At 40.0% G+C, this 15,291-nt stretch overlaps 1 protein-coding gene, 1 long non-coding RNA gene and 1 pseudogene across 3 annotated transcripts in view; all 3 read left to right on the top strand.

Annotated features, from left to right (window-relative positions):
- LOC116099251 overlaps window positions 1-15,291 on the top strand; it is a 69,969-nt gene that overhangs the window by 19,341 nt on the left and 35,337 nt on the right. The window lies entirely within an intron of this gene.
- Window positions 537-1,469, top strand: LOC116099244 (annotated as a pseudogene).
- On the top strand, window positions 8,916-9,862 carry LOC116099248 (vomeronasal type-1 receptor 40-like). The gene is given in 2 exon segments (XM_031382531.1): window positions 8,916-9,546; window positions 9,549-9,862. Coding segments are annotated over 2 exon segments (930 nt in total). The 5' UTR covers window positions 8,916-8,930.

The following is a 15,291-nucleotide window of genomic DNA, read 5'->3' on the forward strand; positions in this document are numbered from 1 at the left end:
GAGAGAGAGAGAGAGATATTTAGCCTGGTGGTAAAGGAGCAGTATGAAGCAGACACTGAAATTAAATAACCCTGTGCACTAGAACCCATGGTCACACAATCCTCTAGAAGGCCACACTTTGAGATTTGTTTCATCTCCTCCATTCCTATTCACCAAATGTGTAAAGCTATTGTGTGTCTGACCATCAAGTGGATGCAGCTATTGGCCAAGAACAAAGAAAACCCAGGGACCATGAACAGAAATGTTTCTTAGAACTCATGGAAATGTTTAATGTACAAGAAAGTTCATATTTGGAGATAGCCCCACAAATGTACTCACAACCTAGCATTGATTAGAAAGCATAGTCCAGTGCAGAGAGTGGGGATGGCTTTGAGGTGGTGTAAGTTGGAGCTGAGTTTGGCTAATGTGGAATCAGGATGAGTCAACATCTTGCAATCTCAGTGTTGGTTGCCCTTTGTGAACAAGGCCATAATTTGTAATGAAGAGTTTTTTCTTTTCTCCTCAGATATTTTGTATTTGCTTCCTACCCACATACAATGAATGAAGCTGACATACTCCACACTGACACAAACATGAAAATCATCTTGTTCTCTGAAAGGGGCCTTAGGATCTGCGCTAACAGGATCCTTTTTAGTGCTCACCTCTGTGTGATCCGTGGTGAGAGCAGGCCTAAGTCTATTGACCTCTACATTGCTTTCTTATCTATAACCCAACTAATGCTGCTTATAACTATGGGCCTCATAGTTGCAGACAAGCTCATGTATCCGAGGAGATGGGATTCTATCACATGTCAATTCCTTATCTATTTGCACAGTCTTCTGAGGGGCCTCACTCACCCTTTGTGTTTCCTGTCTGCTGAATGTCTTTTTGACCATCAAGCTTAGTCCTAGAAGCTCCTGCTTAACAAAGTTTAAACGTAAATCTCCCTATCACATCTCAGGTGCCTTTCTTTTCTTCTGTATCCTCTATATGTCTTTTAGCCTTCACCTCTTCATATCGATTATTGCTACCCCCAATTTGACCTCAGATAACTTTATGTATGTTACTCAGTCCTGCTCACTTCTACCCATGAGTTACTCCAGAACAAACATGTTTTCCACACCGATGGTCATCAAAGAAGCCTTTCTCTTCAGTCGCATGGCCCTGTCCAGTGGGTACATGGTGGCTCTCCTGTGGAGACACAAGAAACAGGTCTGGCATCTTCACAGCACCAGCCTTTCTTCAAAAGCCTCCCCAGAGCAAAGGGCCACCAGGACCATCATGCTGCTCATGAGCTTCTTTGTGGCTCTCTACATTTTGGAAAATGTTGTCTATTCCAGGATGAAGTTGGAGAATGGCTCAATATTGTACTGCGTCCAAATTTTTGTGTCCCATAGTTTTTCCACAGTCAGCACTTTCGTATTTATTTGCACTGAAAAGCATATACTTAAGTTTTGGGGTCAATTTGTGGCAGAATAGTAAATATATGATTATTCATTGATGAGTAGGGACCCCTAATATAATCCAATATGTTGTCATCAGAGCTATGGATCATGGCATAGTGGGAACATTCTGTGCCTTAAACTGATATACGAAAATATTTTTTTTCCTGTTAAATCTGTTTATTTTGTATGTGAATGACAAGTATATAAAAAAATTTAAAAACTCATATCCTTTCAGATATCACAAGAAGTTTCTATCTTTCACTGTGTTTTCAAGAGATCTGTGAGACGGTCCTCATTTGACCTGAGTTCGCAAGTTGCTTTTAAGATCCTAAGATTTCATTTTACTCTGAAGCTCGACAAATAGGCCCTTGTGGACCACCCAGTGTGGGTTTTGGTAATTGACCTTGAGTCTTCTATGGAGCATGATACTTAAGTGGTGACCTTTCTCTCTGGCATATTCTATATGACTTTAATTATGTGATAGCTATGATGTTTACAATAATTCAGTTGCCTCAGTTGTTTATATTTGACAAAATACACAAGGAAACACTGTTTTGTGTGTCAGTTATCACAGGACCAGAAAACTCACACACACATGGAACCAGAACTAATGCAGAGAACTATATTGTCATTTGCACAATGATGCTCAGATAGCCAGATTTAAAATAGTGAAAGTTAGAAGTAGCCACTGCTGTTCTTTTTAGGATGTGGGATCAGATCATGGTCTCCCCATGCTGAGGAATGTTAGACTTAGTCCTCCAGGAACATCTTGAACATGAACAGTGCCAGAGAGACACAAACACAGTGAATTACAAAAGACAGATCTTGGAGGAGTCAAATTGATAGAGATGATAAACTGAGTATTTTATATGAGGAAATCATACAAAGTTAAATATTAAATTAGTTATAGATAATTTCTTAGCTCTATATCAATAAACATCATGAAATCTGTGGGCTAGTCGCATTCCCGCATACTTTGTTTATTTAGCAATTTTTTATTAGATATTTTCTTTATTTACATTTCAAATGATATCTCCTTTCCCAATTTCCCCTTGGGGAAAGAAAAACCCTGTTCCCTCCCCCTCCCCCTGTTCACCAACCTACCCTCTCCTGCTTCCTGGCCCTGGCATTCCCCTATATTTGTGCATGGAACCTTCACAGGACCAAGGGTTTCTCTTCCCATTTATGACCGACTAGGCCATCCTCTGCTACACATACAGCTGGAGCCATAAATCCCACCATGTGTACTCTTTGGTACTTGTTAGTTCATATTGTTGTTCCTCCTAAGGGGCTGAAAACCTTTCAGCTCCTTGGGTCCTTTCTCTAGCTCCTTCGTTGGGGACCCTGTACTCAGTCCAGATGCTGGTGAGCATCTACTTCTATATTAGTCAAGCATTCTCAGAGCCTCTCAGGAGACAGCTATATCAGGCTCCTGCCAACTAGCACTTGCTGGCATCCACAATAGTGTCTGGGTTTGGTGATTGAATATGGGAAGGACTCCCAGGTGGAGCAGCCTCTTGATTGTCTTTTTACAGTCTCTGCTCCATAGTTTGTCTCTGCAACTCCTTCCATGAGTATTTTGTTCCTTTGGATTTGAATTGTAATGAGATGCTTTGAGTGAGTCTTAATGGGTCATCTTAGTAGGAATATGGAATAAATTATTGCTGTGGGTGATTTGAACTATGGAAGCCTGTCTCTAGAGGTCTCAGAGGAGAAAAATATTAATATGTGACCCAAGCCCTTTGAAGGATCCCAGAAGATCAGGTGTAGATTGCAGACATTGGAACAAGACACTGTAATGTTGAAGTTGTCTTGGATACCTCAAGATGTTCAATCTGCCGGGGTAATGGGTTATCTGCTGAGGAAAGCTTCTAGCAGGCAGTAGAAGCAGCCAAGGAGAAACAGCCAAGGAGAAATACGTTTGTAGCAGTCAACAAAAATGAAAAAGGAGCTGGAGATCTGAAAACCACTTTGACATCAGACATGGAGATTCAGTTTGGATTTTGCCCAGCTGGTTTCCTATCTTGCTTTGTCCATTATAGTTAAGTGATTGGATGATTCTCAGAAGAGACTGAGAACTTCTGACTTTTCCATTGTTGAGACTGCTATAGACTATGGGAATTTTGGAAATTGGACTAAATGTATTTTTTATTGTGCTATGGGTAGGAATGGATTCTGTAGACTCATATGTGTGAACAATAATATGGTAGCCAGGGAGTAGAATGCAGTGGCTTGAATAAGCTTGGTCCAGAGAGTGCTACTATTAGGATGTGTGACTTTGTTGGAGTAGGTGTGGCATTTTTTGAGGAAGTGATTCACTGTGTGTGTGGACTTTGAAATCCTTCTCCTAGCTTTCTGGAAGATAGCCTTCTCCTGTTTGCCATTGGAACAAGATTTAGAATTCTCTGCTCTTCCTGCACCATGACTGCCTGAATGTTGCCATGCACCTTGATGATACTGGACTTAAACTCTGAACCTGTAAGCTAGCCCCAATTAAATGTTTTCCTCAAAAGAGTTATCTTGGTCATGGTGTCTATTCACAGTAATAAAACCCTATCTAAGAATCTTTACAGGGAAATGAAGTTGCAGGTTCAAGTTGCACAGTAGAAAGCCTCACATTATGCTGCATCTCACTCCAGTTCACCTAAAGCTACCAGAACTCTGTTCTTATGACTTGTCAGATGTCTCAGCTAAGGAATTTGGTTGCCAGGTATGAAATATCAAGTCTATGGTGAATTTGGTCACAGTTTCCCTAGGACCAAAGAAATGGAATTTATGAATCTTGGAGAATGCCGCAGGCTGGCCGATCTGGGCCTCCCTCAACCTGTGGGAGAATTGAGGTCCTAGTCAGGTCGACGAGGCATAGGTGAAAAAATGATGGCAGAGACAACACATGAAGTACAGGATCTGAATGTATTTCGTTAAAAATGGCATCATTTTACAGTCATTGTAAAAGAGAAATGATAAATTTGGCTGCTCAGCAGTTAAGGTACATCTGAGGCCATCTAAAACACACTGGGTCTAAAGCAGCAGCCATCTCCTCTGGACTGGTGCTGCATCCCCCTGGCCCAAGTGCTCTGGGCCCTGGGGACTGCAGATTGCATGAGTCTGAGTCCTAATCCATCTAAGTTCTGGTTCTAGTCAGAGAGCAAGTCCTAGCACAAGTCCCCAAGTGCGAGTCCTAGTGTGAGTCCATAGTGTGAGTCCATAGTGTGAGTCCTCCTGCACAAAGTGAAAAGCAGGCTTACATGGTATACAGAAAGCCGGGCAGATGACAAGAGTCACGTAGGCAGGTGACAGTCATATCAAGGTCAGTGATCTTACTGACCAAGATTATGTATCCAGTTGTGAAGCAGGCAGAAGAGCAATGGTGCTGTCCCTGCTGGAGCTAATTTGGTATTCCTATGCTAATTCTCTGGGTCCTGCTGGAGGCAAGCACTGGGGAGTTCTGACCTAACACTTCTAGCTAATGTCCTTGAGTGGAAGCCCTTCATTACTCTCTAGTATGTAAAACAGTTCGGAACTATTGTGAACTATCTATTGTGGCCTAAGGAATGTGCTTGACCTCTGTTACTAGCTCTGGCAAGGCAGATTCCTTGAGAGAAATTCCAAACTAAGCACAGCTTGGTGTTAAACTAGTATAGGTTGGAAACATTGTGCTGGCCAGGAAACAATGCCCAATCTTAGCCATTTACAAATCATTTCTTGGGGTACCTCTATGCCTAAATAAGAGGGCGTGTTGATGATTGGAAAGACTAATCTGGAACACGTCTGAGTTAGGAGATACCAGTGACTGTCTGTTTACCCAGGAGGCACAAGCTCCCTTTTGGGGCCATAATGCCTCTTACCCTTGATCAGGCTTTTACTCCCGATTCAGTAGACATGACTGATGTAGATGAGTGGGCGTGGCAGGAGAAACAATTGTAAAGCACTGATGTAATGGGAAAACCTGGATTTTGTTGCTTTCTCTAGGTCTGTTCGCTCTTCCCAGTTCCCATAATTCCACAAACTGTATCTTCTTATGGTGTTAGAAATAGATAACCCAAAATCTACATCACTTTTTGTTGCAAAGAGTCCTTCACAGCCACTGGGCAAGGAGGCCTGTAATCGCTTGCTCTATTTTGAGATCTATCACATTTCATGTTCTGCATGAAAAGTATTCTCCTGCAGAACGGTTGTGCCTCTGTAGTCACAACAGGCATCTAAGACAAAACTTCAGTCTGGTCGGTCAGTAACACTTTTCTGGGACTTCCTTTCCCTTCACCTTATGACATACTGTCACCTATGGATTTTTTTTAACATGTGTTTTTAATACTGCAACAGTATAGCTGTAAGTGTGAGCCCGGAGGACAATAAAGGGTTTCAGCCACTTCTAAGCCACAATATTTCTTATGATTTCCCTACCACACCCACACAGTCCCTTTTCTTCATTTCCTCTCTGGACCCAGTTCTAACATCTGCTTAGTGATGGTTTTCCTTATCTGAGGCACTGGTGGCTTTTCCCCCACTATAATCCAAGTATTTTTTCCAAGTAAAATTGTTAGATAAAGAATACTGTCTGATGTAATTCCATTCTAAACAGAACCTACTTTCATGAATTCCAGTTCCATCTTCCAAAGATCATTGTTCAGGGTGGCCCAGCAAGGTGAGAGCAATGGCAGCATGGTAAGTGTGGCCTGTGTGTCGATGACAAACACGAACATACAGTTTCATAAACATAAGAACAGGCAGGTATTGCTCAGACCTGCCTTCAAGCCTGTTCTTTACAAAGCCTCTCAGCACCAGGGTGTAGGTAGGCTACATCCATGTTATAGAGGAAGACACAGACTCTCTGTCTTTCTCCTCCATGGATCAGTGAACCCACAGGGTCATAAGCACCCAGCATGCAGTGGCCTCTCCAGAGAGATTTCCCTCCTCCATTCCACTCTCTACTTCCCCCAGATGACAAGGTCATGCCATTGCTGTGCTGAACACTGCTCCATCCCTTGAGGCCTATTGATGTTATAGACTCATGCTGTCCATGATTTGTGTAACTGAAGGATGACAAAGTGTCTACAGTCATTTGCATTCTAATAGGGATCCTCTGACTTCAGAGCAATGATCTCCTGAATCCATGATGCCATGAATGTAGCTGAAGATTCCTGTTTCCTGAAAACCCGTGGCTTTCCTAAGTGATTTATGTTTTGTATGGCTGTAGATACTGAAATGACCCTGAAAATAGTCAACCTGCATCCCACTATACAGAGGATGGCAACCCTCTCTACCTGGGAATTTTGATGATGTGATGCCTTTGCAAGGATCATTCTCTCTGTTTCTCCCTTTCCCATTCTCTCTCTCCCTCTCCTCGTCTCCTTCTATGTCTCCCTCTCTCTTATTCTGTCTGTCTTACTTCTACATCTGTCTGTCTGTCTTTCTCTCTGTCTATGTCTCTTGTGTTTGTATTCAGTGGAATATAAAAGACTGTATTTCTAAAAAAAATTGTAGGAGAGAAACATGTATTAAGATTATTTCTTAATAACTGCTAGTGAAGGCATGTATTTCATGTTTTTATAAAGTTTTAAAACTTCACCAATGTGCACATTATCTTCCATGAAATGTGCATATAAAGAACATGTCTTCAATTATTAATGAATATAGGTTATAAGCTGATATTCAGGTTGAGTGCTTCTGTGAACTATATCCTTATATCTTGAAAGCAGATGGAGCCTTGATTACTGTCTATTTTCTTATGGTTATCATGGCACAATCTCAAACATATTGACCAGGTAGCAGAAATTGTTACTTTGTTACCTTGCTGCTGGATCTAAATTCCCAGGCCCCTCTTCTTTTTCTTCCTTGTTCCTCCCTTCTCTCTCATCCACGGGTCCTTTTCCTTGAGACTGAGGACAAGGAGGAGCTCTGGTATAAGGAATTTCACAAATCACAGGAATAGAATCTAGTAGAGCTTAATTGAGACTCTGGGAATGATGACCACTGGTCTTTTGAAGAACTAGCTTTGTGTGTTGATACTATACAACTATACAACTGGGAGATACTTTTCATTTAATAATGACCTTAGAATAGGATGTCCCTAAGTCTATTATAATTGTAGTTTATTGACCACCCTGACTTTACATGTCAAAAGAGATAAAAGTAAAGTAAGAGTATGGTTACCCTGATAGTTGATTCTCAAGGTCTTTTCACAGAGGCATCCTGGCAGAAGATTAAAGTCATAGGTTGGATGCAGAGTCATTTAGAATTCAGACAGTTTGGAAAGGGAGCCTGGCTCTATCATTCTAATCTTTTGGTCAATTTTGTCTTTTCTGTTTCAAGCAGAGATATAGCTGATGAGTCATTAACAGAGCTAAATTGTCTCTCCCAGGTCACATGACAAGACACTGCATGAGAAAACCATCAACTGACTTGTCTATAGAGATAATTCTTTGACAGAAACAGTTCCATGTCTGGTGTGTGTACAGTATAAACTTTCACACAAAGAGTCCTCTGACACAGGTATGGGACTGGATGTTCATATATTCTAGAGGAGGTGACTGGAGCTCTGAATGTTTAAGGTCACACTATGAGGAAATGGCAGAAGTTTGAATTTGATTATGAGTCCAAATTGGTAATCATTTGTTCTGAAGATTTAATAAGGATATTTGGCCTGGCTGGGCAGTGTTGACACATTTTTTTTAATCCAACCACTTCAAAAGTAGGAGCTGGTAGATCTCTGAGTTAGAGGCCAGCCTGGTCAACAGAGTGAGTTCTGGGACAGCCAAGGATATAGAGAGACCATGTCTTGGAAAACAGTGAAAGGGAGAGGGAGAGAATAAAAGGAAGAATGAAAGGAGATATAGAGAAGAGAAACCCCCTCCACACAACAAAAGAGACAGACATAGAGAAATAGAGGGAGAGGGAGAAAGAGAGAGAGAGAGAGAGAGAGAGAGAGAGAGAGAGAGAGAGAGAGAGAGAGAGAGAGAGAGGGAGAGAGAGAGAGAAGAATGAATTGTCTGGTGGTAAAGGAGCAGAATAAAGCAGACAAAATGAAAATGACCTTGTGTTCATGGAACCTATGGTCACACAGTTCTCCCAGAGGGAATATTTCTAGTTTTGTACACTCTTCTCCATTCCACCTCACCAGATATGTAATGCTATTTCTTGTCCATCAGGTGAGATGTACCTTTTGGCACAGAAAAAAACAAGCCCAGGGACTATGAGCAGAAATGCTTCTAAGAACTTGTGGAAATGTTTAATGTAAAGGAATGTTTATATTTGGAGTTAGCTCCGCAACGATTCACACAGTTCAGCCTCGGTTGGAAGGCATTAATTAGGACAGTTGGAGACAATGGGAATGGCTTTGAGGTGGTGTGAGCTGGAGCTGAATTTGGCTAATGTGGAATCAGGATGAGTCGACATCTTCTTGCAATGTCAGTGTTGGTTGGCATTTGTGAACAAGGCTGTATAGTGTAAAGAAGAGTTTTCTCTTTTCTCATCAGGTTTTTGCTATTAGATTCCCATCCACATACAATGAATAAAGCCAGCTTACTCCACACTGACACAAACATGAAAATCACTTTGTTCTCTGAAGTGAGTGTTGGGATCTCAGCTAACAGTATCCTTATTTTTGCCCATGTCTGTGTGCTCCGTGGTGAGAGCAGGCCTAAGTCTATTGACCTCTACACTGCTTTCCTGTCCCTAACCCAACTAATGCTGCTTATAACTATGGGCCTCATAGTTGCAGACATGTTTATGTCTCAGAGGACATGGGATTCTACCACATGCCAAGCCCTTATCTATTTTCACAGGCTTTTGAGGGTCCTCACCCTTTCTTCTACCTGTCTGCTGAATGTACTTTGGACCATCACTTTCAGCTCAAGAATCTCCCGTTTAACAAAGTTTAAACATAAACCTTCCCATTACATCTCAGGTGCCTTTCTTTTCTTCTGTATCCTCTATATGTCTTTTACCAGTCACCTCTTCATATCGATTATTGCTACCCCCAATTTGACCTCAGATAATTTTATGTATGTTACTCAGTCCTGCTCACTTCTACCCATGAGTTACTCTAGAACAAGCATGTTTTCCACACCAATGGCCATCAGGGAAGCCTTTCTTATCAGTCTCATCGCTCTGTCCAGCGGGTACTGGTGGTTCTTCTATGGAGGCACAAGAAGCAGGCCCAGCATCTTCACAGCACCAGCCTTTCTTCAAAAGCATCCCCAGAGCAAAGGGCCACCAGGACCATCATGCTGCTCATGAGCTTCTTTGTGGTTCTCTACATTTGGGAAAATGTTGTCTTCCACTCAAGGATGAAGTTCAAGGATGGTTCTACAGTGTACTGTGTCCAAATTATTTTGTGCCATAGCTATGCCACAGTCAGCCCTTTTATTTTTATTTGCAAAGAAAAGCATATAACTAAGTTTTTGAGGTCAATGTTTGGCAGAATAGTAAATATTTGATTATCCAGTGGTGGGTATAGACCCTGAATATCATACAATATGTTGTCATCAGAGCTATGGATCATGACATATTTGAAACATTCTATTTATTAAATTGATATATGAAATCATCTCTATTTCCCTGTTAAATCTGTTTATTTTGTATATAGATGACAAGTATATGAAAGAAAATTAAACAACATGCCCACTCAGGTATCATATGAGGTTCATATTTCTCAGAACAATTTCAAAGGAGATCTGTTAGAGGGCGCTCATTTGACCTGGATTTGCACATTGCATTTAAGTCTGAAACCTGTAAAGACCAATAAATCTGACATTAAGAATGAGCAAAGATTTGGCTGACTTTGTGATTTGACCCTTTTAATCCTCTAGTGGGTGTGTCATTGGAATTTATAAGAAAAGTTTTGATCTCAGATCTTCCTACCCCCTGTGTGTTGTTATGTCGGATGAAATACAATAAAATCAAGATGCAGGCAAAATTTTCCAGCAGAGTTGCCATCTTTGTGGGGCCCCAGTAGACTGTTATCATATACAGACATTAAAATTACAGGCTGCAGTGATGCATCAAAGGCACCAGTAACAGAAGAGTGTACAGATCTCCACAGGCAAAGCATACTGCTCTGTCACATCCATCTGGGAAAGTGCCCTGATCCCAAGTGTAGAATCAGAAGTTCAGGTCCAAGGCAAGCTGTGTGAGGAGGAGCTCAGGGGCTGCAGGGCGGTTTTCAGCATCCGCAAAGGAAACACTAAGCTCTGACAGACCCTCAGCACAGGCAACTGTGTTTTGCAGAATGAGGGGATTTCATTATAGGATACTTATTTCTGTGATTTAGAATCTCCAAATAATATAACATTAATTTTAGGCCAGTATTTCTTTTTTCAATTTAGTGACTCACTTTGACTAATAGTGTTGTCATTTTGTGTTACATATGTGCACTTTTTACAACCATATCAGAGAATTAATGTTTCTATTTCCAATTTTAATTAGAAATCCTGTTTGCATCTTTGAATGCCATGTGACAAATACAAGTATTATAAATGACGTCTATGTTTTAGTAATTAAAATAATTTCAGGATCTTTAGAAGTAAGTCCCACTTGCATTCTGATATTTTAGAGGGTATCCTCTCATTGCTACAAAGTATCTACCAGCATTTCTTAATTACTTCTTTGCCTCCCACTTTACCCTGAGAGGTTATAAACTGCTGTTGTTGGTCCTTGATCCATACTTTATAAGTTAAGAAATTCCAGCAGAGGGACCATGAGAATGAGGAAGCAGGCAACTAACCATTGAATATGCAGTGGATGTGGTGTCCTTCCTGGACCATGAGGCACCAGAAACTGGTAAGATCCAGACCTTGGGAGAAAAAAACTTTGTGTTCTGTTAATTGAAATAAATATCCCTTCCAATTCCTCTGCTTGTGGAAATCCACATCCTCCCTACCTTGCAGGAGCTCTTGGGGCATGCTGTCTTATTCCTGTCCTTTGATCTGTTTGGCTTTCATATTTTTTCAAAATGCAACTTTTTAAATTAAAGATTTATTTTTAAAATTTATTTATTTATTCACTTTACATCCTAATATGAGTACCCCTCACACAAGTCTTCCTCAATTCCCCTCTCCTATTCTCTTCTGAGAAGGGGAGCCTACTTTGGGTATCATTTTTTCCAACCTGGCACATTAAGTCCCTGAAGAACTAGGCATATTCTCTCCCACTGAGGCCAAATAAGGAGGCACAGTTAGGGGAACAGGATCCGCAGGCAGGCAACAGATTCAGGGACAGCCCTCAGTTTAGTTGTTGGGGGTCCTGCATGAAGACCAAGCTGAACATCTGCTATGTGTTTGCAGGGGACCTAGGTCCAGCCCATGCTGGCTCTTTGGCTGGTGGTTGAATCTCTGGAAGAACCAAGGGGTCCAGATTAGTTGACACCATTGATCTTTCTGTGGAATCTCTCTCCTGTTCAATTTCTTCAATCCTCCAGCCAATGCTTCCATTAGGCTCCCAAGCTTGGTCCAATGTCTGGCTGTGTGTCTCTGCATCTCTTTCCATTGTCTGCTGGAAGGTCCAGTCTGTGCTTGCTCTTTGGTTGGTGGTTTAGTCTCTGGGAACCCCTAAAAATCCAGGTTAGTTGACTCTGTTGGTCTTCATGTTCATTGGAGCCTCTTAGAGAACAGTTATGTGAGCCTCCTTTCTACAAGCATAATAGAGTATCATTAATAGAGTTAGCAATTACTTCTTGCCCATGGGATGGGCCTTAACTTGTGCCAGTCATTGGTTGGCTCTTCCCTCCTTTTGTGCTCCATCTTTGCTCCTGCACATCTGTAGGCAGGATACATATTGGGTAGAAGGTTTTGTGGGTGGGTTAGTACCCTTAGATCTCCACTAGGAGTTCTTTCTGGCTACAGGAAATGGCCACTTCTGGGTCTATATCCCCCACTGCTAGTAGTCACAGCTAGAGTTACCCTCTGCAATGCCCTGGCGAGTTCCCCATACCAGGTCTTTGGCATGTCCTAGAAATGCCCCCCCTCTTTTGATTTCCATTCTCCCTCACATGCTATCCCTATGCCTGATTCCTCCACATCCCCTTTTCTTGCTAGTTTCCTTTCTCCCTCCACCTCCAATATATATATTATTCCCCCATCTGAGAAAGATTTAACCATTTCCCCTTGGGCTTTCCTCTTTATCTGGCTTCTTTGTATCTGTTGGTTATAGTGTGGTTATCTTGTATTTTATGGCTAATATCCACGTACAAGTATGTACATACTATGCTTGTACTTTCGGGTCTGGGTTACCTATTCATGATGATATTTTCTAGTTCTTTCAATTTAGTTCTTGATGTCCTGATTTTAATAGCTGAGTAGTATTCCATTTTGTAAATGATCCACATTTTCTTTTTCTGTTTTTATGTTGAGGGATATCTAGGCTGTTTTCAGTTTCTGGCTTTTACAAATAAAGCTGCTTTGAACTCAATTGATCAAGTGTCTTTGTGCGATGTTGGAGCATCGTTTTAGGTATATGCCCAGGATTTGTATAGCTGGGTCTTGAGGTAGAAGTACTCCCATTTTTCTGAGAAACCACCAAATTGATTTTCAAAGGGGTTGTTCAAATTTGTACTCTCTCCAGCAATACAGAAGTGTTCCTCATGTTCTACATCCTTGGCAGTATGTGCTGTCTGTCGAGTTTTTAATCTTAGTCATTCTGATAGGTGTAAGAGGGAACCTCAGAGTTCATTTGATTTACATTTCCCTCATTAATAAGGTCTTTAAACATTTCATTAAGTGACTTTCCACAATTTGAGATTTGTCTGTTCAGAATTCTCTGTATAGTTCTGTAGTCCGTTTTTAAATTTGTGGTTTTTGGCTTGTTGTCATCTAACTTCTTGAGTTGTTTATAAATTTTGGATATTAGCCCTCTGTCAGGTGTAGGGTTGGTGAAGATCCATTTGACAGTTGTTTTTTGACTTACAGAAGTTTTCCAGTTTTATGAGGTCCATTTTATTAATTATTGTCTAATCTGTTGTGTTCTGTTCAGGAAGTAGCTTCTGTACCAGTGAGTTCAAGGATATTCCCCATTGTCTGTTCTATTATATTAATGTATCAGGTTTTACATTGAGGTCCTTAATCTATGTAGACTTGAGTTTTGTGCAGGGTGATTAATATGGATCTATTCTCATTCTTCTACATCTAGATATCCAGTTAGACAAGTACCATTTTTGAAGATCCTTTTACTTTTTCCATGTATGATTTTGGTTCTTTATGAAAACACAATTTTCTATAGGATTTATTTCTGGGTCTTTGGTTTGATTCAATTGACCAATCAGTCTGTGTCCTTAGCAATGCCATGAAGCTTTTTTTTTTTAAATCTCTATTGCTCAGTAGTATATCTTGAGCTTGGGGATGCTCACTATTCCAGAAGTTATTTTATTGTTCAGGAATGTTTTGGCTATCCTGTTTATTTCCTTTCTTTCTTTCTTTTTGTATTTCTATATGAAATTAGCATTTGCTCTTTCCATATCTGTGAAAAAACTGTGTTGTAATTTTGCCTGGGATTGCATTGAATCTGGAGATGATTTTTGGTAAGGTGGCAATTTTCACTATGTTAATCTTGTCTATCCATGGGCATGGGGTTATCTTTCCATTATCTGATCTCTTTTTCATTTTTTTTAACTTTTATTGCATTACGATGAGAAAAGTTACATGATTTCAATTTATCTGAATTTGTTAACATTTAAAAACATATTTTTAACTAAATAAAATTGAATCACATTCTTGTTTTCCTTTTGTACCACCTCTCCTTCTAGAGACCCCCTTCAATACCTACAATATCTTTTTTGTCATATTCCTTAAAATTTATAAAATATTATAACAATAAAAACAAGTATTATAAAAGTTGTTTGATATAAAACAACAATCAATTTAATAGTCTTATGTAGATGCTCGTCTACAGCAAAAGTGAAAATACATTTTTCTCAATATAAATTTTAAATAACTCCAAACATATTAACTGTATACTTTTTTTTCATTGTAATAAGGCTGTATTTCAATGACCCTCACATCACCAAGGGATTTTACCTCATCATAGCTAAGCTGAGAGTTGATAGTTCTGCTGCACCAAGAAATGAATTGTAGGCTCGATTTTTGGATACAGAATTCTTGCTATGGTCAAAGTTATTTGACTTGAGTGAGTGACTTCATTCTCAGCCCACAGAGAACAGCTTACATTCATTTAAGAAATGGTGTAGGTATTAAGATGGTCTATCCATAAAGTCATTTGCCAACTGTTTCAATGAACAATGATTCTGCTTGGAGGGTGGCAAAGACATTAGATGAGGGTAAGAATTTGGTTCATTACCTGTGATAATTTGGAAAAGCATTCATCTCAGAGAAAGAGTAACTTATAAAGTCCTCTCCTTCAAACTTGATACAAGAGTTACAAATGTCAAGCAAAGCATTCAGTCTCACTTTCTTGTTCTCTTACAAGCCATCTCCCTAGTTAATCATCTATGTTTCTTTTGGGTATATAAATACTTTTGAAATATGTAAGCTGTTCTGAAATCCATAGTATAGTGTAAAAACATGAAATAAACAATACTACTAATAGGCTGAGATAGGAGAAGCAAGATTTCAAGACCCTTATGTTGTACACAGCAAGACATGGTCACAAACAAGCTGACAGTGTATATAGATTGTACAATGTTGGAGCTATTTCTCCAGTTACCAAAATAAATCATTGGATGACAATCAACAAATTTCCAATTTCTCATATTATTGGATTTCAATCGATTAGGATATGTTGGTAATATTAATTTTCAAATTAGTATGTTAAGAAAAAGTAATTGTCACTTCCTGTTTTAGTTGTAAGAAGTGGAATTAGGTTTGTGTGGATTTGTTGAAAGATTACCTTCCTGCTTCTTCTAGGGTGTAGTTTTGCT

The sequence above is a fragment of the Mastomys coucha genome, unplaced genomic scaffold (assembly GCF_008632895.1).
Source record: "Mastomys coucha isolate ucsf_1 unplaced genomic scaffold, UCSF_Mcou_1 pScaffold20, whole genome shotgun sequence".
Classification (NCBI taxonomy): Eukaryota; Metazoa; Chordata; class Mammalia; order Rodentia; family Muridae; genus Mastomys; species Mastomys coucha.